This window comes from Caretta caretta, chromosome 9 (assembly GCF_965140235.1).
Source record: "Caretta caretta isolate rCarCar2 chromosome 9, rCarCar1.hap1, whole genome shotgun sequence".
NCBI classification, from domain to species: domain Eukaryota; kingdom Metazoa; phylum Chordata; order Testudines; family Cheloniidae; genus Caretta; species Caretta caretta.
The window spans coordinates 62833907-62861181 of record NC_134214.1 but is presented as its reverse complement, the minus strand read 5'-3'; the positions used below and the strand labels follow the sequence as shown (position 1 = coordinate 62861181).

Here is a 27275-nt window from a genome sequence, read left to right as displayed (position 1 = left end):
CTAACACCGCATTTATACCACATTAAGTGTCCTATATTTTCATGTTATATACACACATCCAAAACTAATATTAAAGATATACCTATGGAAGCTTCAATATTTCACTGTAAGTGATTGATCCCATTGAGCTTTCCTCATAGAAGCAGCCATGTTCCCATAAAACGATGAAACAGATGGAAAGTAAATTTTCTTATTAATTAAATAGGGAAGAGGACAACTGAGTACCCTTCCAGGCAAATTGCAAATATTTGCATAAACTTAGACAATTACGTTTACCATCCCCATTAACTCCGTACAAGGACCAACTGAGAACAAAACTGCATTTACCCACTTTCTCCTCCATAAATATTAAATACTTGCTGAATCTTGCTGCAGAAACAACTCAGTATTGAATGTTTCCTCCCTTTGAAACCAGTGAGAAAGAAACATTCCATTTCAGTTCTGCCTTTTCACAGCAACGTAACTGCCTTTCTGTTCTGTTTCATTGTTGTTTGCAGCGTCATCATACCTGTGTTGGTCCCAGGATATTAGAGAAACAAGGTGGGTGATGTAATATCTTTTTATTGGACCAACTTCTGATGGTGAAAGAGAAGCCACTAACTGACAAAAGGTGCTAAAGCGACACTCAAGGAAGACAAGGCCATTGCAAAGAAGCTAACTGAGCTCTTCACATCGATCTTCAGTGCAGAGCATGCCACATCAGAGCTATTCTATTTAGGCGACAAATCCGAAGTACTGTCCCAAATATATATGTCAATAAGAAGAGGGTTTTAGAACAACTGATTAAACTGAACAATAACAGCTCACCAGGACCAGATGCTATTCACCCAGAGTTCTGAAGGAACTCAAATTCGAAACTGCATAACTACTAACTGTGGCATGTAACCTATGTTACCGAAATCAGTCTCTGTACTAGATGACTGAAAGGTAGTTAATGTAATGCTAATTTTTAAAAAGGGCTCCACAGGCGATCCTGGAAACTACAGGCCGATAAGCTTAACTTCAGTACCAGACAAACTGGAAGAAACTATTGTAAAGAACAGAAGTATTTTCCACTGAATGTATCTAATGAAGTGAGCTGTAGCTCACGAAAGCTTATGCTCAAATAAATTGGTTAGTCTTTAAGGTGCCACAAGTACTCCTCTTCTTTATGTCCAGGAAGAGTCAACATAGCTTTTGTAAAGGAAGTCATGCCACATCAGTCTATTACAATTCTTTGAGGGAGTCAATAAGCATGTGGATGAGAGTGATCCAGTCAATATAGTGTACTTGGATTTTCAGAAAGCCTTCGACAAGGTCCCTCATCAAAAGCTCTTAAGAAAATTACGTAGCCCTGGGATAAGAGGGAAGTTCCTCTCACGGATCAGTAACCGATTGAAAGATAGAAAACAAAAGGTAGGAATAAATTATCAGTTTTCACATTGGAGAGAGGTGAACAGCAAAGCCCCCACAGAGATCAGTACTGTTCAACGTAATTATTAATGATCTGAAAGAGGGAGTGAACAGTGAAGTGGCAAAGTTTGCAGGTAATACAAAATAATTAAAACAGAACGCCACTAGCCATCACCTTCAGCCCCCAACTAAAACCCCTCCAACGCATTATTAAGGATCTACAACCTATCCTAAAGGATGACCCAACACTCTCACAAATCTTGGGAGACAGGCCAGTCCTTGCCTACAGACAGCCTCCCAACCTGAAGCAAATACTCACCAACAACCACATACCACACAACAGAACCACTAACCCAGGAACCTATCCTTGCAACAAAGCCCGTTGCCAACTGTGCCCACATATCTATTCAGGGGACACCATCACAGGGCCTAATAACATCAGCCACACTATCAGAGGCTCGTTCATCTGCACATCCACCAATGTGATATATGCCATCATGTGCCAGCAATGCCCCTCTGCCATGTACATTGGTCAAACTGGACAGTCTCTACGTAAAAGAATAAATGGACACAAATCAGATGTCAAGAATTATAACATTCATAAACCAGTCGGAGAACACTTCAATCTCTCTGGTCACGCAATTACAGACATGAAGGTCGCTATCTTACAACAAAAAAACTTCAAATCCAGACTCCAGCGAGAAACTGCTGAATTGGAATTCATTTGCAAATTGGATACTATTAATTTAGGCTTAAATAGAGACTGGGAGTGGCTAAGTCATTATGCAAGGTAGCCTATTTCCCCTTGTTTTTTCCTACCCCCACCCCAGACGTTCTGGTTAAACTTGGATTTATGCTAGAAATGGCCCACCTTGATTATCATACACATTGTAAGGAGAGTGGTCAGTTTGGATGAGCTATTACCAGCAGGAGAGTGAGTTTGTGTGTGTGTGGGCGGGGGGGGTGAGAAGACCTGGATTTGTGCTGGAAATGGACCACCTTGATTATCGTGCACATTATAAGGAGAGTGGTCAGTTTGGATGAGCTATTACCAGCAGGAGAGCGAGTTTGTTGGGGGGGTTGGGGAGGGTGAGAAGACCTGGATTTGTGCTGGAAATGGCCCACCTTGATTATCATGCACATTGTAAGGAGAGTGATCACTTTGGATAAGCTATTACCAGCAGGAGAGTGGGGTGGGAGGAGGTATTGTTTCATGGTCTCTGTGTATATAATGTCTTCTGCAGTTTCCACAGTATGCATCCGATGAAGTGAGCTGTAGCTCACGAAAGCTTATGCTCAAATAAATTGCTTAGTCTCTAAGGTGCCACAAGTACTCCTTTTCTTTCTAAGGATTCTGGTGGCACCTTAAAGGCTAACAGATTTATTTAAGCATAAGCTTTCATGGGTAAAAACCCCACTTCTTCAGATGCACAAAAGCTTATGCTCAAATAAATCTGTTAGTCTTTAAGGTGCCACCAGACTCCTTGTTGTTTTTGTGGATACAGACTAACACAGCTACCCCCGATACTTGTCACCATACGAAATAATTAAAGACAGTTAAGTCCAAAGCAGACTCAGGGACCTACAGAGGGATCTCACAGAACCAGGTGACTGGGCAACAAAATGAGACACAAGGCTATAACTTTGTTAGACACTAAAAATCATGGTCTTAATAAAGACACTGGATTTATGGGTTATTACAACGATCTGTAACCCACAAACCCCCCTTTGTGTGCTATGACTAGGGTGTGTTAACTGGCCACTTCACCTTGAATGGTCCCTTAACTACTTATGCTAAACTATCTGTTCAATCTTGTATTTAGCTGCGACACTCTGAGTACCTTTCCCAGACCTGAAGAAGAGCTCCGAGGAGCTCGAAAGCTTGTCTCTCTCACCAACAGAAGGTGGTTCAATCAAAGATACTGCCTCACCCACCTTGTCTCTCTAATATCCTGGGACTGACATGGCTACAACTCCTCCTCAATGAGCAACAAAACTGGCAGATGAAATTCAACATTGATAAGTGCAAAGAAATGCAAACAGGAAAAACAATCCCAACTATACATATACAATGGGTTTAAATTAGCAGTAATCACGCAAGAAAGAGATCTTGGGAATCAGCACAGATAGTTCTCTGAAAACAACTGCTCAACGGTCGGCAGCATTCTAAAAGGCTAACAGGATGTTAGCAACTATTAGGAAAGGGATAGCAATTGAGACAGAAAATATTGTAATTCCACTATATAAATCCATGGTACACTCACATCTTGAATACTGTGGCCAGATCTGGTCGCCCCAGCTCAAAAAAAATGTAGAAGAAATACAAAAGGTTCAGAGAAGGGCAAAAAGGACTATCAAAGAAGGAGAGACTAAAAAGATGAGGGCTGTTCATCTGAAAACAGTTGATTAAAGGCAGATATGAGAGGTCTAGAATAATGAATGGTGTGGAAAAAGTGATAGGGAAGTGCTATTTACCCTTTCATACAATACAAAAACCACGGGTCACCCAATGAAATCAATAGGCAGCAGATTTAATACGAACAAGATGAAGATGAACAACACTACGTACAACTAACCTGTGGAACTCATTGCCACGGGATGTTGTGAAGGCCAAAAGCATAACTGGGTTCAAAAAAGAACTACAGAAGTTCACGGAGGATAGATCCATCAATGACTATTAGCCAAGATGCTCAGGGACGCAACCCCACACATGGGGAGACCCTAAACCTCTCTACCAGAAGCTGGGAAGGGAAGACACTGGTGGATCATTCTAGAGTTGCCCTATTCAGCACACTCCCCGTGAAGCTCTGGTACCAGCCACTGCCAGAGACAGGATACCGGGCAAGAATATATGATCTGGTCCAATATGGCAGCTCTTATGTTCTTCCAATTATAAGACTCTCAGTAAAATGGTAAGAGTTAACAACAATACAATTTTATCATTCTGAAGAATTTGGCTACCATCAAACATGAGGTCAGTGCAGACTAGATTCCATGAATTTAAAAAATGCTTATTTATTTAATAGGGAAGAAGTGCCCGACAGTGGGAAGAGTGAGGAAATCAAGGCCTAGATTATTTGACAGATGTAACAAAAAGCAGAACAAGGGGAGGTATTTCTGCTGCTGCCTGAAGATGGCCCTGTTACTAAACATCTTTCCTGTATCTACTATGAGGTTTACTTTTATGTATGGTTATCAAAATATCATAAGATTTCTCACCACACCCTTTGGACCTGTCTACACAAAAACAACACCACTTAGTTTGCAGCAGGCCGGGATTTAAATCCACCTCACATTAGCCTGCCATGCACTAAGTGTCCACATGGACCATTCTGTCTTGCATTAAAAGTTTCATAGCATACTTTAATGTGGTTTCCTGCCCAGTTCTAGAAGGGACATTAGCCAGGAAAAATCCCAAGGAATTTGGCCATACTGCTGTTTGGGTACCCAGACAGCTGCTCCATGGACTGGCTTTCTTTGTTTTTTGTTTTTGTTTTTTTATTAAGAGATCGAAGAAGAGAACACAATTTATCCACTTCCCCCTGTGCTGCCATACATTGGTACATGGGAGATGCACAATGGACAAAATGAGTTGAGGAAAGTATCAACACACAGAGAAAACACCAGATACTGCTCAATCTCGGACACATGGAAGGAGAGGAAAAGGCTCACTAAGAAAAACATTTTGGGAACATTAAAGGACATTTTAAAGTTAATCCCAAACTCTAAGCAAATGTACATCTCAGTGACACCCTCTTTAAAGTGTTTCCATTAACCATCTATGGATCTCTTGTGTGGTTTTCCACCCAGTTGTGGTTTGTGTAAAAGCCAACTCCTTTAAGTGGGAAAAAAAAAAAACAACAACAGTAGTTACAGCTGACCATCTCTGTCTGTGTGCAGGAAAGCAAAGGGGAAAAAAGCCGCTCAGAATATTAATGCATCTCAAGCATTAAAATATTTTTATTCCTGCTACCTTCTTTTTTCTGAATTGGACCTAACTGGACAGAATATAATTGAGAGGCATTCAATTAGCTCTTCAAGAGGTAGTTAAAAAGAGTTACTCATTTTTGAAATCTGCTGAAATCCAAGTATTGCCATAGATGGAACAGCACCCCAGATATAAGAAAGAAGCAGTGTTTACAAGTCCATTGGCAAAACATGCTGGTCTGTAAATGTTAGTAATCAGTTAAAGGTACCTATAAATCCACAGCCAACCTTGGTAGAAAATTTTATACTGTAAAATTCTGTACACATTACCAAAAGTGCATCTAATATAGTCCTTAAAGCAAATTTGATAGCCTGAGTTTTTATTCCACGTCATTTCTGATGCTTTTGAAAACTGACATGTCTGGTAATCTGACTCTCAAAAATAAAAGACAAAGTTACTGTATAGTGAGATATTATAGTTCTACACCAGTGGGTGAGATGAAGTCTATGCTGCATGATAAATGTGCATATCCACCTTGAAGGACAGTAACATGCTGTTACTTCACTGCGGTAAGTCGACAGCTGACGCTCTCCTGTCGACTCTGCCTGCGCCTCTCACCCCGGAGGAGTACCGGAGTCAATGGGAGAGCGCTCGGCGGTCGATTTATCAGGTGTAGACTATATGCAATAAATCGACCCCCGCTGGATTGATTGCTGCCCATCAATCCAGCAGGTAATGTAGACAAACCCTAAGATCAGAAGGAACCACTGTAAAACACTGAGATCTACTGATGAAGAGTGTGATATAAGAGCTAGGTATTTATTTGTGGGGTAAGGAACTGGGGATTGAAGATTACAGAACAAGATTGAGAATATGGAAAATATAATGCCATCATATAAATTAATAGTACACCTTCTCCTGGAATTCTATTTGATAATTCCAAAGATATGGCAGAAAATTAGGAAAGATTCAGAGAAGTGACAAGAATGATTAGAGACATTGAAATATTTATATGAAGAGTGCTTGAAAGAAATGGCATTGTTTACCTTAGTAAGGAGATAAGAGGAGCCATGATAAAAGTAAATAAAATAATGGACGGTACAGAGGTGGTGCATCAAACACTTTCTATTCTTCCAGTCTTGCAACAAAATGAAGGGGCCATTCAATTAAATTAAAGGTGGCAAATTCAAAACATAAAATGGAATACTTTTTCACACAATGCATGGACTATAGAACTCATTGCCACTGTGTGTTAGAGACAAAGCAAGATTAAAAGATAGACTGAATATTTACATGGGAAACAAGAGTATCCAGAGTTATAGATAATACAAGTTTTGGAAGGAATGTAACATCTCATGCTTCAGAGTTTAAGTGTATTAGGAATGATTTTGAAATCTTCATAGGGCAGATTACGCTACATCTGCCTACTGTGAGATTTTTAAACCTTCCCCTGAAACATCTGATGCTGGCCACTGTCGGACATAAGGTACTGGCTAGACAGTCCCTGGATCTAATCTAGTATGGCCAATCTTATGTCCCCGTGGGAGGAGGTAATGGAAAATATTTATGGTCTAAAAGGAAGACATGACTGGAAAAGTTTGGAAGTCACTGATCTAGACAATCCCTCTAGTCAGTATCAGTATGGTCCCTACAGTTGTATTCGAGTCCTTTGTTCAGCCCAGTTTTAAAAGATATCAGGAACGGAGATTGTACAAGCTAATAGATTTCCCTGTTCAGATATTTTCTGAAGAACTTAAATTTTCCTTGGCTCAGGCTCCCTACTCTTACTTACATCCCAGTCAACTATCCTTAACAATTCCTCTCCCTCCCTGCCATTTTGCCCCTTTAAATACTTATAGGCTATTATACCCCATTTCCTTTAGCTTTTGATCAGTCAAGATATATTGAATTTGATCTTTCAAGTCTCTTCATCCACTTTATCATTTTTGTGGCTCTTCTCTAATTCCCCTCCAATTTGTGCACATCTTTTTGGTATGGAGGTCCCAAGAGGATTTTAAGTGCTCTCTCTAACAAGTCCCCTATAGACAGGGTCCCTCTTCTCCTTGTTCATTATTCCACATTCTATAAATCGATGAACCTCAAAACACCTTTATCTATTTACGGAAGTGGCTGCACTGTAGCAATGCAGACTACATGCAAACTCTTTCAAAGAGTCACTTCACCTTGGGTGAAAGGTACATTGTACTTATCAGTTGAACAAGATAGATGGGAACTTCCCAATTTTCAACATATACAGAACAGTAAACCAAAGCAGATGGCTTTGCTGATATTGAAGAGTGCCTCAAATATTAGCTGCATTTTAAAGAAGGGCTGCCAAGATCTTTGAATGGGGGCTGAATAATTATGAGTAATAGAGCTTCTGGGCCATAACTGTCCCAAGGATCATGTTTGCTTTTATTCATACACCAGGCTGCCTCAAGCCACCGATTAATTGCTTGCTTGCCCTGGTAACATATGAAGTGCCTATAAAGGACTGTGGGGAGGCAACAAGTCCTTGAAGACACAGAAAAAGAGTGCAGGCTAATTTATTGTATATACTAAACGATCATGCAAACAGAAAAATATATTGAGAAGAGAAAATACTTTCCCCTGTATGACAATTTACTACATGTGCACAGCCAGGATTAGATCATTTACTGTGATGGGGAGATGCCCTGGCTTCTTTCCTACAAATAGTCACTAGTCTACCTTCTGTAGTCTATCTTACCTTCTCTTTTAAAGAAACACTCGGCTACTTCTACTTTGTGCTGCACCTAAGTCCTAATTCAATCACTGTTTACTTATAGTGACAGAAGCCAATGGAAGCAGGTGAGTGCACACTTGGCTGCTATATGGTACTCCAGCAGCCTGTACAGAAAGCCACCCAGATGAAAATACTGCAGTGTAAAGAATTGTGTTGAGGTCACAATAGGAGTGTGACAGCAAAGCATATGGCCCTTACACAACAACCTGGTCACTCCATCAAGAAACCGGCTCTTGCGACAGTCAAACGAAGTAGTACACATTAACCTGAAATCTACATAAAGATTGTAGTGATGAAGAATTTAATGGAGATGGCAACATGAGCATTACCTCCCAACATCTCTCTATCCAGCGGGGGATCATCATCTGTGATGGAGAAATCCAGAGCTCCTCCTGCTATCTCCACCATGTCTTCATCACTGGTGCTGCTCTGGAAACTCCCTCGCCGAAAGCCTTTATTATTCATGGCTACAGCCTCTGAACCTAGAATGGAAGGGAAAACAAAGATAGTTTCTATAGTATAAGGTTGAAGACACCAATGTGTACACCTACATGCCACAGTAATTGATGTTTGACTATGTGCTAATCCAGTCTGACTAGCTGAATGGAATAAAATGGTAGACCTAGTATCCTACACACAGGAAGGGAGGTAACATTTACTTTTTCAATATGGCAAGCCTACATGAAGTATGACAGCTGCTTGTTCTAGCCCAGGGACCTGACTGGATTTTCCACATTTACAAGCTGTTGTTCCTGTGATATATTCCATGCTATCATATGGGCCAGAAACAGTGATTTAGTTACATAAAATAAGAGGACAGCATTTCAAAGAGTTATCTGCAAGGTGCATAAAAATCAGTGGATTTAAATCTCTTTACAAATAAATTATTTAATATAAAATCTGAAATTATAACAACCTATTAAAGCCTAAACTTACTATCATCTATTAAATAAATTAAATTAAAAGCAATATTCAAGCACTACAAGTCTGCTGCCAAAGTTCAAAAGAAAGTCAAACCACTGAACTGGTGGAAGTCACTGGCTACGAACCAGAGTTTTGTAAAGTGCTAAACCAACTCTCAACAGCAATAGCCCTTTGTGCAGGTGCAGAGACAATATTCTCTTCATTTTAGTTTCACTCGTTCAGTTCAATGACTGGTTCTCAAAGTTGAGAAACAGACTGGGAATTGAAAAAGCAGAAAAGCTTGTTTTCCTTTTCCACCCTACAAAGAAAAATGAGATGCGAATGGATGAGACCTACTCATTCTAAAATTTTAAAGGACACAGTGACTGTAAACAATCAGTTCAATTCACTAACCATTCATACTTGTGTTTAATCAATCGGTTTTAAATACAAAACATGTTGATAGAAACATGTTTCTGTATCCAGTACATTTGAGGTAGTTTTATTTTAGCTATTAAAAACAGTTTGAAAATGCTGTTATTATGCATTTTGAATTGAATTTCAGTTACCATCCAAATGTAGCATGACAAATGATGAGTAAAAAAAATCATTTAGTAATGTTGTGATGCATCATTCATTTTCTAACCAAAAAATGAAGAAATTAAGAATCTGAATAAATGTATGTTAAGCTATTATACAGCTTTAAATAAATGTGCATAGATATCATATACCCTCCTAGTTAGGAAAAAGAACCAAATTTAGTGTAAAGGCTATATTTGCTTATATGTCAACATGTTTTAACCAAAGAGACTAAGCCTCTCTTTCGAAAACCAACAAAATAGCACAAATGCAAAACAAGATTAAAATCAATTGCTAATTTAAATCAATCCACCCTGGTTACTTGTAGAGATGCCATGAAAGTGTAATACTAAAATGCTCATGTTTTTAAAATTGATTTTGAAAACATCACACCCCCTGTCCAAACTCAGAGGGAACCAACTTCAACAACAAAAATCAAGATATTACACACATCCACCTAATTCAAGAAACTGCAGCCACCCAGCGCTCTACATATCAAAATTAAATATTAAATTCCCCTAAAATCATGAGTTCAAATCCTGAAGTAGGTGGGGTTAAAATCCACATATAGTCATGTAGTGGGATTTAAAAGGTAATGCATGAAGTACACAACAGATCAGAGAAGGATTTTAAAAAGCCTGGTAAGCAGTCATGTCAGAATGGTTTTTAATCAAGGCTACAGAGCTGATATACGGCAAAAAAAATTTTTTGAAACAGCCAAATGTCTTTGAACTAGCTCTAGAATTTCTGTATTGCCCATAATCATTTACAGACTCCTAAACCCATCACTTCATCTGAATCAGAAAGCTCAGCAGAAGAAGTTAATACACAGTGTATTTCATTTTCAAAGTTCTGGCTAGGATAACAAGGGACATTTGCACTGTAACTCAGAAGCCGCACATGGCTGCTGAACATTCCCACGCAAAGAGGGGTTAACAAACCAGTACTGTTATCAGCAGGTGAAAGATAGCGGGTTCCTCAGCCTGGTATTTCCGGACAGGGAAGACAGCAAAATAACTCATTTGCCAGTAATTTTCCTGAATAAACTCTACCTTCACCTCCCTAGATGGTAATCCTTTTGCAAAAGAACAATGCAACATGTTGCTCATTAACCGCTCTAACATGAAAAATAGATGTTGGGCTTTTCTTCTCTCCAGCGTTTGCATTTACAAAGCTGGCTTCTTTCTTCCATTGTGAATCCTTCATGCTGCTCCAACTGCATAAAGGTGCTGTAAGCCCAGCAGAAATGGCTCCCAAGGGAGTACATACTAGAAGGCGATTCCCATTGCAAATGCTGGCAGAATGGCACTACTGCACCCCTATGCTGAGTTCGCCTGTCCCCGAGGCCTGTCTGCCACATCACCAGATATGCAGCTCAGCCTTGTTTTAGGGAAAACAGCACTCCCAAACAGCATGAATTATGTTCTGCAAAATAATTTCCTACCATTAAGGAAAACAATCCTGGCGTTGCACAATAAGATGACAAACAACTTCTCTCAGAAAAATACCCCTAAAAACACAGTACATTGGTTAGCCTTTAAACCGTGTTTAAACTTTAAACACATTAAACTGATGCAGAGTGCAAGAGAAGAGAAAATGCTTTGGGTACATTCACTTTAGCTGAACCCAATGTTCAGTACAGACAGTAAGCAGCTGTACTCTAACCCTAACCTAATGCACAGAGTGCCTTCATATTCATAGCCCTCTGAAAGCCCTCAGATGGAACAACTTCCAGTACTTTATATAAGCGCATAGTGGAGGTTGGCTTTAAGGTTTATTTTATCCAAGTAACTGAAAGTTACTTGTTGAAGATTTGTGGCCTGTTGTGTATTCCCTCTGGCCAAAAGATTTACAACACAGTAAAATAAAGTCTAATGTTAATCAAGTGGAATCCTCTTGTGGCACAGTGTTTACTTCAGAAATACTTTTTGGATATATTATTTTCCACCAGATACGGAACTCTATTTCCTGACCAAATAGGATCTGCACTGTTGTTGTTCTTTAAGAGCTGACATGTTTCAAGCCAGTAGAGGCTGCATACATGGGATAAACGAAGCGAACCCTGTATGTATGTCCCTTACTTCTTAGAAGCAAGACATCAAGAGCCTCAACTAGGATGATGTAAATGTGAAGAACTTTATAAAAAAAAAAGACATTAATTTCTTGGTGGTAAAGGTGCTGAACTAATAGCCTTCTGAAAGCTGAGGTCCTATGTACTCAAAGAAAAGGTACAGCACAGACTGGAGCGTAGATGTCCCGACACTAATCTCTGCCAGTGAGATTCATCTCTGATCTGCAGGAACCACCCCGTGGGAAGAACATTGCAGTCTGCATAGGTCTCTAATAAGCCTGCTGGCAAGGGGACAACTCTAGTGATGGCTGTATTATGTGGCTATCTAGCCACCATGAAATGGACTATGAAATATCAGCTTGTTTCAAACAGGCCATCTGACAGCTGAGATAGAGAAATGTCTATCAACTGCCCTGGGAGACAGCCAAATAACCTTGAGGTCAAAGACTCATTCTTCTAACTATCCAGGTCCCCATTTAATGAGATTTTCATTTCTTGTACATATGTTTTTTGGAGAAGTATTATTTTTAACTTCTGTTAAGTGACTTATAAGTATGAAAAATGAGTATCCCAAATGGTTGTAAAATTGTTCCCAGAGCGTAGTTATCAGTGGTTCACAGTCAAGCTGGAAGGACTTATTGAGAGGGGTTCTGCAGGGATCAGTCCTGGGTCCAGTTCTATTCAATATCTGCATCAATGATTTAGATAATGGAATAAAAAATACACTTAAGTTTGCGGACGATACCAAGCTGGAAAGGGTTGCAAGTGCTTTAGAAGGCAGAAGTGTTGTAAGCAAGACACAAGAAATAATTCTTCCACTCTATTCTGCACTGCTAAGGCCTGAACTGGAGGAGTGTCCCCAGCTCTGGGTGCTACATTTTAGGAAAGATGCGGACAAAGTGGAGAGAGTCCAGATGAAGCAACAGAAAGGAATAAAGGTCTAAAAAACATGACCTGTGAGGGAAGATTGAAAAAAACTGGGTTTGTTTAAATCTGGAGAAGACTGGGGGGGGGGGGGGTGTACATGATAACAGTTTTCAAGTACATAGAAGGTTGTTTGTTACAAGGAGAAGGGTGAAAAATTGTTCTCCTTAACTTCTAAGGATAGGTCAAGAAGGAATGGGCTTAAACTGCAGCAAGGGACGTTTAGGTTTGACAGTAGGAAAAACTTCTTAACTGTCAAGGTGGTTAAGCACTCGAACAAATTGTCTAGGGAGGTTGTACAATCTGTTATTGGAGGTTTTTAAGAACAGTTTAGACAAACACCAGACAAACATCAGGAATGGTCTAGTTATTACATAGTCCTGCCTTGAGTGCAGGGGACTGGACTAGAAGACCTACTGAGGTCTCTTCCAGTCCTACACTTCTATGACTCTATCCCAAGCTTCTAGCTATCAAATGTAATCTCAATGTTTACAGAAAGCCTTCTGCTTCCCGAACACAAAGCAACTCGCCCTGTGTCTAAGGATGAAATCAAAAGGCCAGATGCCTCCAAAAGCAGCCATGTATGTTTCTGTGTTCCACCACATAACACACAAAAATTCCTATTTTTCGACAATTTTGTCCGAAATTCATACCATGTAATTTATGCTAATTAAATACACCTCCCAGAATATTACACTAGAAAATGTACACTCCTTGTTCTTCTGATAGCTCTGAGAATAGCTTTGAGTGGACTGGTACCGATCTTTCAACCAATGGCTGCAGCCTATGGATTGCTCCTCTTCTCTATCATCATTCTTGTTATTTAGAATTTTAGCTGTCGAACATCAATCCCTGGAGCCACAAGAACTTACTCGTACCTTTTGAACAGCTATTGAACTCATGCTATAAGAGACTCGGATATGAACTATCCTGTCTTTAGATGTGTACATGTGGCTCATAGCTGAATTGCTCCCATTCACTGACATTGCATAAGAAAACTTCCTGATAGTCCAATAATAAATGCTGTGCAACAGCCACCGTGCGTGCTCAGCAGTTTTGTATAGAAGCAAGCAGCTGACTTAACATTTACTATAAAATACAATTGAACTCTTCTTTCAGTGATGGATCTTGAAGTCCCCAGTTACAGAAAATACAGCAGAAGGTTGTTGAAACTAAACAACCATGCTTGTTTTTTGCCTTATTTTGAGAGACTACTCCCTCACAGGTGAGCAATAAGGCTATGTCTACACTGCAAAAGACACCCGCAGCTGACCCGTGCCAGCTGACTCAGGCTCGGGCTAAGGGGCTGTTTAATTATGTTGTAGATATTTGGGCCTGGGCTGCAGCCCAAGCTCTGCGACTCTCCCCCCTTGCAGGGCCCTAGAGCTCAGGCTGAAGCCCAAACCTGAACATCGACACCGCAATTAAACAGCCTCTTAGCCCAAGTCATCTGGCAGGGGCCAGCTGTGGGTTTTTAATTGCAGTGTAGACAAACCCTAAGTTTCCAAACTAAGCTTCCTGGGCCCTACTGTGCACAAAAGAAGTGTGTTCACATGCTTTGTCCCTACATAATGACCTTGTGACCAGACATGAGAGCTGCTCCTCCTTCCCCCCTCCACAAATCCATACACCCCAAACATAAAAATTATAGCTCCTTTATGGCAGAAGGTAGAAAAAAATCACTGGAAGAGATACAACTTGGCTTTCCCTCATGCCCCATGGTGGACATACATACCAAAAGATTGCTGGCCTAGCCAAGGTGAAGCCATCTTCCTAGAGACTCTCCAATCAGCCTCTTCCACCTCTTTCAGCCACCAGATGCCATTTTCTCCATCTCGATCAACCACAGTACTGAAGCTCTGGATTAAAAACCCAAGCAGATCCGCCCTTCTGGTGGCTGGAAGTGACTCAGAAGATAGGAACCATAATAACAAAGCTAGACTGAGTACTGCACAATAGGAATTTGCACTTCCAGAATGATGTTCTAGTCCTTTTCTGTCTTCATTGTGATGTTAAAAGTACTCAAAGGGACGTGGTTAAATCAAAAACAATTCCCGGGGCTCCCAATCTCTTTCTCCTTCCCATTTCACACTTAGTCATGTGCCAAGCGCTGAAATGAATTTGTTTCCCATCCCTACTCAACTGTTTTACTCCAGCTGCCACCTCAGTCTGAGGGCTGGTACTCCTTTTATTTCTGTACCAGAATCCCAACAGAGCTGTTTGATATGGTTGAGTGAAGTAACTGCCAATTCAAGCTCACACCGGTCAATCCACTTCTGTAAAGCCAACCTTAAAGGGCCAATGCTCTAAACAAAGGAATATGTTGAAACAGTTCTACTGACTACGAACATTTCAAATGCAGCTCCCAACACACATTTCCTCCATCTGATAGAAGGTTTGACTTTGGCTCCAGAGCTAGTACACAGAGCCAGAGAAGATAAATGTTTTTCAAGAGAACTGAACAATTCTAATCCTGATCAGCTGCTTTCATGAGACATTCTTCTGGTGGGGAAAGGAGTGACAGTTCACCACCTACGGTTCTCTTCACTTGAAAATCCAGATAATTAGAGAGACAGTACTTTTCTTATAGTCCAAGACAATTCAAATGTAAGTTTCCAAACCAATCAGCAATCAGAGCACCTAACAAGGAATTCTTGATTCGCCCCCCCTTCCACCCCTCAGTTTGGCTCATCCCTGAATCCTGTGTTCTCCTCTTGCTCCCTCATCTCAAAGCTCACACCGCCTCTTAAAGTGGATATGTATATTGTACCACAAATAGTTAGGAAAATTACTTGAAAACCCTAAGAAGTGCAAACACTAAGAAGGAAAATATCAACAATACAGAAATCTGTTCTAACTGCAAATAGTTAGAAAAAAGTACAATACCATCACTGGATTGTTGTGCCAATACTTACAGTACCCGGCCTGAAGCCAGAAGAGCAAAGATTTATAGCAACACAGTCACACTGCTACTTACACTTGTGCTGTGATTTCAAACATAAAATGCTTATTTTCGGAGCTGAAAACTTAACTCATTACAAAAGGACCCCAAAGAATGAGCTAGTTCATCAAAGTAAGTTATTTTGGACTCTCATATAACAGGGGAGAAAAACTGCTCATTAGTTTCAGATCCTTATATGCAACCTTAATTTAGATATTGCTTTTGATTTAAAAAATGAAATTTGACAAAGAAGTAATGACCCACAACAAAATTTAAAGGTAGATATAAAAAAAATTAAAATAAATTAGCCATACCTGTGATCACAGCAACCTGGTAGCTCTACATAGTTGTCACTGATTATGATACATTGGCTCAGTTTGGACAGTGAATCTAGACTAGTCACTTATATTGGGGCCAATCCAAAGCTTATACAATTCAATGGGAGCCTTCCCGCTGGCATAAGTGGGCGCTGGATGAGGCCCATTCTGTTTATAGGCTGATTCGCTCCCTGGTTCTGAATAGGATGAAGCTGTTCTATGTATATTGGCAACCATGCTGAGGGGAATGACAACAGGCAAAAAGATGGATTTCTTCAAATTCAGTGACACGTTTTAAAAAATTCTTAAAGCACCCTAAATTGCTCCTAAACTATTTCATGATCCCTTTACTTGATATATAGTTAACTCTTCCCAAAGCACTAATCAATTAAACCCTGTACATACAGGTTGCATCAAGCAGTAACCGGAGAACAGTGCCTCACTGTAATTTAATTGATACTATCTAAATTAAAGCACCGAGTACAAATATAATTTCAACAGATACTGATCTAGTTGAGTGTCTTAAAATAATGTGGGTTACACCCTGCAGCATATAGACACTGCCAGACTAGTTTTGTAACAAGATTCAGACTAAAGAGCTTTATGTACTGTATCACTGCCAAGTCAAATAAAAGGCTCTTAGCCGTTGGACTGGGACAAGTGCTCTCTTTTGCTACTACTCTGATCATTAGAAAAGTAGAACAGATCGCAACAGCAAATTCTTGTGACAGGATAGACACCCGAGTTTCCCAGAAATAAGACTACTCTTTGTGAAGCTTATCTACCACCCTCAGACATACACCTCCTCAGCCAAGAGGAATTGTACTACAAATATCTTCTGGTGTAGCAAAAACATGAAGATACTGTATACTAGAGGGATAACATAGTATGAAAAATTCTTAAAGGGACCCTGTCAACTTGAAATCTAACCAGTTTCGAAGTACAAGTAAAAGTCATTTCAAATACTAGACCTTCATGGTTTTATAATCACATTATCCAGAGCTGGAAAGTGTTTTTTTCACCTCCCCACCACTGCTCTGAACATAGAGGAAACTGACTATACAGAGGGAACAGGGAAGGTTGCTGGACAGAAAGAAACTGAAAAGAGACAGGTTACTTCTAATTATAGTATAAGCAAAAAAATCTGAAGTGATTTTTAAAACAAAACTGCTCCTTTAATACATAAAATGTGTTGCAACGGATTCAGTTTCTTTCAGAATAAACTAATTGACCATGGCGGTTTAGTGGTTTGTTCAACATTGGCACCATACATGTTTCTCTTCTATTGTATTTTAAGTTCATAATTACAAGAGACATTTAACCTGCCACCCATTAGCCACCCAGCTTTTCCTGTTCCAGAAAGCAGAAACACCCCTTCATCTACTACTGTAACAAGTCTGTTCATCTCATCCCTTCCTTCTCTCTGTTGGGAAATTAAGGTTGCTTACTTTCAAATTCAGACGAGCGAAATGGAGTTTGATGGCCTCTCCTGGTTCAGCTCTGTCAATGGGGGGAAAGGAAGCTCTCGGCCGGGGCTCAGATACTATGAAGACCTGACTGACAGGGCTCCGAATGGTGGGTAAGTCAAGTGTGAAATGTGAGGCCACCAATCTACATCTCCAAGTGCCTTCAAGCATTGTAGTGCACTTTCCACAAGGCAGCTGATTTAGCAACCCTGGGGGCTGCCCAGAGTGGTCAGACAGATAGTGGAGAAATGGCTACAAAAGGCAAGTATCAGTTATGTAACCAAAATGAAGGTAAAAAATTCAATTTTGTTTTGCATTTGAACAGGTTCAGTGCAAATCATTACAAACTGTTGCACTTTTAAACATATGCAAAGATTAACTGTAATTACACTGGGATACCCCAGGTCATGTTGTGAGATATGGCTTTGTCCCATCAAGACAACACACCCCTCTGTGCTTTCCTGATCAATGCTACAAAGTGATACGTGTGTATGCAAGACGGCTGATCCCCTTGGTTCTACGGCATTTGGGACAGCTTTACCTCTGCGTGGCTAACCTAATGTGCAAGATTTTAATTACGTACTATATAATGATCGGATACTTGAGTATGCATCATCCCAGGGACATTAATAAATAGGACAAATTCTACTGCACATGTGATGGACAGTGATTTCTCTATTTGCATACTAGTTTCAGCTCTTCTCGAATAATTCGTCACTGCTTCTCATAGCCTTGTGCCATTCAGCCCCTGTAGCAGCACACTTGAGCAACTATTGCCATGAGAGCGGTTTTCAGCCTCACTCTTGTTTAACAATGCCTGGCTTCTGCCTATTATTTGTATTTTTGAATAAATCCCCTTTGTTTTATCAGGTATTTGTTACTCATTAAATAGGACAGAAGAGTGGATCTTTGGCAGCAACACATCTGGGTGTCTTTTTTTTAATTGTAATTTAATAAGACACCATACCAATTCCCCAAGCGCAGTACAGAGTAAAAACACACAGAAATGGGGGCGGGAGGGGGGGAGAGAGAAAATCCAACTGCCCTGCCAGGAATTTCCACAACTCATGTCACCCATACAGTTCAATGACTAAAAGAGGTAATTAGAAGACACATTGAAGGGCCAAAATAGACCTTAAGCTACTTTGCAGGAGAGCACTCTAGTCTGGAGGAAACAGGGAGAGGGAGAAAAGAAGAAGAGCAGTTGCCCAAAATCTGCTTCTCATAAAGAGTAGAGCCACTCCACAGCAACTACACTCCACATTAACTATATCCACACTAAACCTCACAAGTCAGTGGTATCAAAAGCTGCTGACTGATCATTTTTACATCTATATAGACACCTACCTATTATCTGTATTAGCATAGTGCCTACAAGGGACCAGGGCCCCAAGTTCCTAGGCGATCAGACACTGACGAAAGTAGTTGCAGTCTTGTACACGAGCCAAAAACAATTACCTAGAGTGGGTTGGGGAAATCTGAGGACTCTAAGTAGTGCGGGAGTTGCTCCACTGCACCTCTCTCAAAAACTGACATCCCCAACCCCACCTAACATACAAACCACATTACTGGACTTTTTTTTTTTTTTTTTTTTTTTTTTTTAATGTGGACAACACACACAAGCAGTTTTCCAACAATCCACCAGCTGGAGTTTTTGCCTCAATGATAAGAATATCAGTTTAGTAAGCTATCCAATACCTTTAAGAAAAGTTCTGGCAGTTTTCCCAACCACAGCTACTTTACGTGGGCTGCTTTTAATCCCCAAGTATGAGCACATTTACACAGAAATCGAGTGCTTAAAGAAAACAAACAGAGAGAACAGAAAGGGTTGGGGATCATAGAAACATCTGTTTTTCAGATGAAAGAATGAGGGGAAAGGACAAATAAATATCAGTGCTTGATGGTTCCCCTAAAAATACACCAAGAAGTGATTATCTTATGGAGATCCTTTACCCACCGACCACAGTTAAAAGCAAATCAAGATTCACCTGGAGCCCTGTGGATTCTAGCAGGATCAGAGTTTTCAGGAAAATTTATCATCAGGGACTAGAGTTGTTTCTATGAAAGAGGCACTTCAAAAAACTTGTTACTAGTCTCTCTTGTATACTCCCACATTAAAGTTGTAATGAAAGCAAAGACATTTGCTATTGTGTGAAATGTGCCATTACCTCATTCAGGATCTACAGTAGAACAGAAAGATTAGGAAAATTAAGGCAGCACTGTCAGCAGAGTGTAGACAATTTGGCACTAGAAGCCAGCACTCTAGAATTCTATTCCTAGCTGTGAAAATTACTCCTTTTGTGGCTTTGGGCAATTAATAATTTCTCCATCTCAGTTTCTCCATGGATAAAATGGGGATAAATGCTTATTGCTTCACACACAAGTGCCAAGGATGAGTTGTTTTTAAACTACACATTGGTATTAAAGAGACCATCCTGACCATACTAAAACGAATTGTTTCACCAATTCGGGTATTCCGTGTTAAATCAGAGAGCTTTCCACACCCGTTTGCTGTAGCTGCACTCTCCCTTCAGGAACTGGGGAGGATTTCTACACTGGGATAGGTTCGAACCACAAGCAAGGCTCTAAAAGTAATAATTCTGACAAGCAACGAAATTTTGCAATATATACAAGTAATCTCTAGACACAGAAATGAGGCAAAGGTCATTGAGCTTCTGACCTCATTAAGGATCTGAGCTGACCCCTCTAGAAGTGAATGGCTAAAAGGAATATTCAGCTTAGTCACATTTTGTCAAAAATGTACCTATTATTCTTCAGATTAAAACCATTAGTACACCTGAGATTAGAATACCCATCTTTCCTCCCCACCACCACCCATCTTATTTACTTTGTGCCTAGTCAGTTACATCGTTTCCCCTATACAGTCACTCATCCTCCTGCCCTGCATTTTACCTTCACTAGAAAGAAAAGTCACATTGGAGCCTGATTTTAAGAAGGTGTGTTAAAACAATATTAAATATGAATTGCAGTCAATGAAGACAGGGACTATCATGTTTAACACATGACCAGAATACGGGTCAATTCTACTGGCAAATTGTTAAACAATGGTCCCAATTTTCACTGGCTGCAATGTCATGTTTAACATCATGTTAGTTAAGGTGACTCCTCCTGACTGTGTTGTATTCCAACAGGATCGAATTTTCTTGCAAAGGTGAGCTCTAGGTGGGCCTTTCATATATGCATGGGGAAAACACACCCCAAGTAGGAATTTTTTTAAAAAAAAAGCACAAAAACTGATAGGGAGATTCAAGGAAAGGCAGTCCCTAAAATAACTTTTTTTTTTTTTTTTTTTTTTTACATTGACTAGAGTTCAAATTGATGGCATCATTCTAACTACCATGCCAATAGCTCCAATTCTTACAAGTTAAAAAGCAAAGGTTCTTACAGCTACATGTTGATACGCAAACACACAACACGTGAAACATCAAATTGAGAGCTGTGAACTACTAACATTCATAGCAATCCTTTTTTGCGGTGTACATTTATACCCACTTTACTTACAATTTGTGTATCTGTTGGAAATTTAGTTCAAATTTTTTACTCTTTGGTTCTTAAAGCTAAGCATCCATATAAACAGGTTTCAGAGTAGCAGCCGTGTTAGGCTGTAGCTCACAAAAGCTTATGCTCAAATAAATCTGTTAGTCTCTAAGGTGCCACAAGTACTCCTCATCCATATAAAAATGTTCTACTTTGTAGAGGTGCAGAGCACCCACTGAGATGCTGGGTGCTAAACCCCTCTAAATAAAAGTGGTCAAATTTTCAAATGGCTAGATTTAGCTGCCCATATTTTGAATTTAATCTTTTTGTTTGAAAGAGATTGTGTATACACTATTTTTAACTGAAGTTAGAATTTATAGGCTCTAGGTTATATCTTTTTCTCCTCCAAATCACTCTTAAGTACCTCCTACAAAAAAAAAAATCCTCAAGAAGATGAACAAACAGAACTTGTACTATGAATTCCTAGTCTGGCTAATAAAACAAACTGCAGAAACATTAGCCATGACAACATTGATTCAGGGTGCTGGCACAGAGAGAGCCTAAAGCTTTTACTGTACTTAGGAACATTTCACAATGCTTTCATTTTTTCCTCACTATCCACTGTCTCTCATGTTTAGTAACCTCTGAGAAAGATAGGATCTTGTAGATGATTTTCTTAGGCCACTTCCTGTTTACTGATTGGAACTTGGAAATATACTTTTCTAGCCAATTAAAAATCAAGGAAGCTTTCTAGTTCACCAACCTCCCTGGCAAGTTCTGTAACTCTTACTTCAGAAAGGCAGAAAACCTACTCTAATGAATCTTTGGGGACCAGGGCTGGTCTTACCATGAGGTGAACTGAGGCGGCTGCCTCAGGTGCCAGACTATGGGGGGGGTTGCCACTCGGATCCAGAGTTTTAAAGTTTTGGCCCAAGCAAGGGGGCGTCATTTGAGCTCCCCGCCTCAGGTGCCAAAATGTTGTGGGCCGGCTCTGTTGGGGACTAATAGTTGATCATGTTTTGCTTTATATCCACATAGAAGAAAGCTTCCTGGCTACAGCAGACACATCATCAGACTGTGATAAACAGAAGACTGTATTTGCTTCCTGACTCAGCCAGATCAGGGGTCAAATTATGCAGGTTTCTGCTGGCTCTGAACAGGGTTTTTTGTTGCTGTTTGGTTTGAATTTCGGGGGGGGGGGGGGAGCAGGCTACCACCCTGAGCTCTAGAATCTGAGCATTCACTGTTAAAAAAAAAAAAAAAAAAATTAAATCCATAACTCTTATGGGATTCATCTAAACTACAGGTTTTAGTCTTGCTGTAACTTGAATTTTAATTCAGTGGAGCTGCAATACAACCAAGAACTAGACAAATCCATGGCTGTGAAGAGAACCTTCAAATTAGGAACAGATTGCAAACTGATATTCAACTCCATAGCCAACCAGCCTAAAAGAGTACAAAGATGGAAAACACCTCTGTTCATCTCATTTGGTTGTTAATTCTGAAGCCTAATGATTTACTTGCCAACATCATTAACTATTTCACTGCTGACCAAAACACAAAAGGCAGAGACACAACAGTTAGCTGATATCACTGCCTGAAGCACATACCAAATAAGAAGAGGGATGACCATATTGTGATGGTCTGCAGAATCTACTGGGAGGGCCATTTCAAATCACTAATGTTTGGTTTACGGGAAGCGCTTGGTAGATTACAACTGCTTTCCCCAGCCCTGATCTGAATCCTGACCCACATTTTCTCTATCATGTCACAGAAAGTTTGCTGGATTTAATGTTTAGATGTTAAGTTTCAAGCTGAAGTAAATATTTAATATTAAGCAAGAGTCTACTCTACAAAACATAACCAATTTATCTGAGCATAAGCTTTTGTGAGCTACAGCTCACTTCATCGGATGTAATAGACTTCATTACTCTGAAATCTACAAAACATGTCATTTCTTTTTTTCCCCCTTCATGTTTAATTTTCTTTTGTCACTTCCCTTACTGCCAGGCAGAACTATGATCAATGGACCTTTTGTTTCGTTAGCAAGTATTGTGTAAACAATGACCAAGCTTCTCTGCTAATACTGTAATTGAGAACACTGGATAACTGGAAGTTACCGTATCTTAAAATCAATTTAAATACTCCCCTCCCCCATTTTATGAAATTTAAAAGCGGAGGTCCTGTTTGCTCTGCATGGTCAAAAAAGATCCCGTTATAGAGGATTTTGTCCCAGTGATCCAGCTAAAGTTTCTTCTACCTGCAACACTGTGCATTGTTCTGCATTGTAGCTGGATACTGCCCTCCACATTTATTACATCATACCATTCAACAGCCTTCTAAAATCATTAATATTGGCAAGTGCAGGCACAAAATTTGCTCACCACAGTGATGATGAAAGAATTAATATTTTGCTCACACATCCAGGTTAGCTACAAGCCTAGAGCATTGCACGGCTGTTGTAAATAAGTAGTTTGCAAAACATTTTGGGATTGTTTGAGAGCACAGGCTCTGCAACCCCTGTCTGATCAAGTATTGCAGCTCATAAGGTACATGTACAAATCAGACCTCTTGCAAGAGCTAAGGTCAATGGGAAAGGACGAGAAAAGGTAAAGCGAGTTTAATGGTGAAATTTCCACTGTGAATTTAAGTCGGTCTCTGAACATTAAAATATTTTCTGCACCTAAAATTTCAAACATACCACCACAAAGTTTTTTCCTGGAGATTCACCTTCTTTGCACTAATAGCCAACGTCATTTGGCAAGATTCATTTGTATTTAGCAGATGCATATGCAGATTAGATCTGACATCAGTTTTCTGATGAGTTGCCAATGTGCTTTTGGTGTGTCAAAGTTTTATTTCACCAACCCAAGTAAATCATTGACATTAAAGACCAAGTGACAAGGACCTACAGGAGTTTCAAAATGCCAGTCTTTACTAGTCTAAACAATAAAGATCCAATGTAACTTATTTCAGGCCTCACAGCTAACAAGGTAGAACAGAGTTGCTAGGTGACATTCCTTAAACATTGCCACTCACACCTGGGATTCATTTGGCCACAATAGTATTGATTTAAGTGAAACTTCCAGCTTCAAACATTCACCTAGAGCCGGGGTGACCAACCTGAGCCTGAGAAGGAGCCAGAATTTACCAATGTACATTGCCAAAGAGCCGCAGTAATACATCAGCAGCCCCACCCATCAGCTCCCTCACCCCTGCCCACACCTCCCACGCACTGCACCGGCAGCCCCGTGCCTCCCCTACCTCCCCACACCTCCTGATCAGCTGTTTCATGGTGTGTAGGAGGCTCTGGGGGAGGGAGGAACGAGGGCACGGCAGGCTCAGGGGAGGGGGTGGGGAGGGGTGGAGTGGGGGCAGGGCCTGTGGCAGAGCCAGGGGTTGAGCAGTGAGCACCCCTGGCACATTGGAAAGTTGGTGCCTCTAGCTCCAGCCCTGGAGTCGGTGCCTCTACAAAGAGCCACATGTGGCTCTGGAGCCACAGGTTGGCCACTCCTGACCTGGAGCATTCCTCACCGCCTAGGGGAGGTTCTCTTGTCCAATAGCCCCAGGCAGCCAAAATATAATTCTTGTGACCTGGTTCCAGCAATGTGGACTGATGAACTGGCTCCTCCTCCTCTACAATCAAACACGGTAGAAATCAATGAGATTTCTCAAGTGTTTTTCAGAGCTGTTACTCGTAGTCACACTCTCCATTTGAAGACATCAACTTTTTGTCTTCAGTGACGGGCAGGCACCTACGCTGCTCAAATTGGGTCACAGCAAAAAATTAACAGATTATTTTCCATGAACTGAATGTCATCAGCACAGACTGATAGGATGTGAATGGCATTCCTCATCAAGCTGAAAAATACACTGAAAGCAGGCACTGAAAGACAATGGCCCCTAAGACAGTCCCGAGGTGACCACAGGCAGACTCTCCCACATAGCTTCCTTCCACCCACCACCCAAACTGAAAATACTTCTCCCACATGCAACATACACTGAAGACCTTAAGATCTGGCACCTGATCTAGAGTGAATTAGCCAATCTTGTGAGGCCAGAGCAACTCAGTTTTGTGGGCGTTTTTGGAAGGAAGACACTGATTACTTTGTTCCCAGCCGACAAAGCTAAGTAACATAAGAGACTCTGGTCTCTTATGAGAATGATATATATATAAAAACTAACTATTTTTTTAAGCTAGGCCAGGAAGTAGGTGGCTGGAGCTAGAAAATGTGTATGGCTGAAACTGAATAAGTCTGCCAAACCAAAAAAAAAAAATGTAATCAGTCTGGGGCAGCATCCCACTCAACTCTTTCCTGGCCCAACAACTTCATTGCTACACTGACAATATCTGTCTCCCATGTCTAAATGCTTTTACTCCCACTTCAAACCCACTTTCTAGGCTGCTAATGACATGCAAAAAAAAAATAATAATAAAATAAAAAATCCAGTTTGCTGGACAATTCCAAAAATGATTCTAATGGAGTATCTGGCTGCCAAATACTTTAATCTGAAACAAATTTTTACAAGCCTTGATAGTTTTTGTATTTTTCTGGCTAAATCCTCTTGTTTGTAATGAAATTTCCATTCTAAAGGACACAACCAATAGCCTCCCTCCCCCACGGAGGCAGTGATAACAATCATGAAAGTCACTCCTGACAATCACTACGACTGTTTATAATGTTCACATGCAGAAGAAGCTAACAGTTTTGAAACAACTTTATCAATGATACCTCAAAACTCCACAATACAGCAAGATTAGTAGTTTATTTATCAAGTTTCCAGGGAAGATGAGACCATATTTCCTTGAATTTATCCTGCTGTTCATTTAACTCCTATGCAAAAGGAGTAATAGTTTCTGAAGACTGGTTATTTCCCTCCAGTTCACATGCCAGAAAAAAAAAAGTCATTTTTCATTAAAATAATTGCATCAGCATTGATATACTAAGACAAGATCAGAGACAAACTTATTCATCTTTACAACATCAAAGTCTTGGAAGAAGGCCTCAAAATTGCCTCTTTCTACTTCTGAAGGCAAAGTTTATTAAAGTAGCTCTGAACTGAAATTGCACTAGTGGATGCATTACTTAAATGCCCTAGTAGAAGAGCTCAAGGAACCAAGAGAACCCTACAGACCAAGATAATATTTCTTGGAAGTAAGTTGCTTTCTCTATCAGAATGGCACATTGTGAAAGTATCACGGCTCCACAACAATGACGCTGTAGTCAAGGTTGAACAGCTAAGGTTATATCAGTGTGTCTATGACAACTAAATTTCAGGAGTTTGCAACTCTGCAGTCAATTTGGCCCGAACTGAAATTAACATGCCACTCCTGTGTATTGCATTAAACAGATGAGTCACTATGAAATAAATCAATGAGAATAAAAATGTTCCCGTTTTATTTAATTGCTCAAAAATATTCATTCCATTTTACCATAAAACCACTACCAGGTTCACTAATTATCATAGCAATGTGCATTTTAAAATCAAAGCTTACTCCCTCCTCCACAACCCAGTTTCACTTGATACATTCAACTCTGACGTCCCAGCAGGGGTTTGTCACAATAATGTCTATCACAGCATACTGAGATTATAAACAGGTGATGATGGGTTTTCTATAAATAGAAGGAATCTTGGGATGCAGGAGAGGAAGCTCTTAAAACTGAACAGTCTTCAAGCAGCAAAAACCAAGAAAAACAATATTGGTCAAGTACGCTTTCAATACAAGTTATTTTTTTTCAGGTTTACTGCTGTCTGAAAATGCCCTTTAAGTATTTTTATTAGCTCTGTTGAAATCTAAGCTTCAGGGTTCAGGTTTCAAGGCTCACTATGTATGTTTAAATAAACATACTTTTAAAAAACCTCTTCTTAAATTTAAAGAACCTTGGGATTCTAATTATAGAAGGTTTCCCATTTCCAAAATACATCACTGCACTGTAAATTGACATGCTGCTGCTTTGCAAATTCAGTCTTGAAGAGAACTGTTTCCAGCCAAGCACTAGGAGCAGCAAAGGTTGAAGATTACTACTTGAATATTTGTTTTACAGCATCTCCCATGAACTCCAATCAGGATTGGGATGGAGCTCCATTGTACCGTAAACTGTAAAAAGTTATATGTTAGGGTCCGTGCCCCAAAGATGAAGGATGACTTGCAAGCCTAAGAGACAACATTTTTCCCTCTTCAAAAACAAGGAAATTAAAATAATTATGATTCCATAGTCAAAGCTTTAAAGTCAAGAAATGCAAAGCTACTACAGCCATGTTAACTCAGATGTATTGCACATGTATATTTCTCTGTTTAGATGCGATTCTGACTCTCTTCCGGTTAGTAAAGAAGTATACCACAAAATATACTGGAAGTGCAACGAGACAGAGTTAACTGCTGCAGGAACCTTAACTTTTGCATTACCTGGCTTAAGGTTGCATAATTAAATATCTTAAATGTTGCATTAAGTTGGTTGCATTAAATTTGCTGCATTATTCTGTTGGCAG

The 27275-nt window shown here is 40.1% G+C and overlaps 1 protein-coding gene across 4 annotated transcripts in view; it reads right to left on the bottom strand.

The window, feature by feature from the left end:
• Positions 1 to 27275, bottom strand: part of LOC125642467 (H(+)/Cl(-) exchange transporter 5) — a 90257-nt gene that overhangs the window by 41594 nt on the left and 21388 nt on the right. For 2 of the 4 annotated variants that reach the window (XM_048863883.2, XM_048863884.2), the window contains exon 2: positions 8414 to 8566. In XM_048863883.2, the coding sequence (XP_048719840.1) occupies positions 8414 to 8549 (136 nt within the window). In that variant the 5' untranslated portion in view covers positions 8550 to 8566. Of the gene's footprint in view, positions 1 to 8413; positions 8567 to 11010; positions 11031 to 14296; positions 14321 to 27275 lie in introns of those variants that run through there. The other 2 variants (XM_048863882.2, XM_075132382.1) reach the window with 2 other exon arrangements.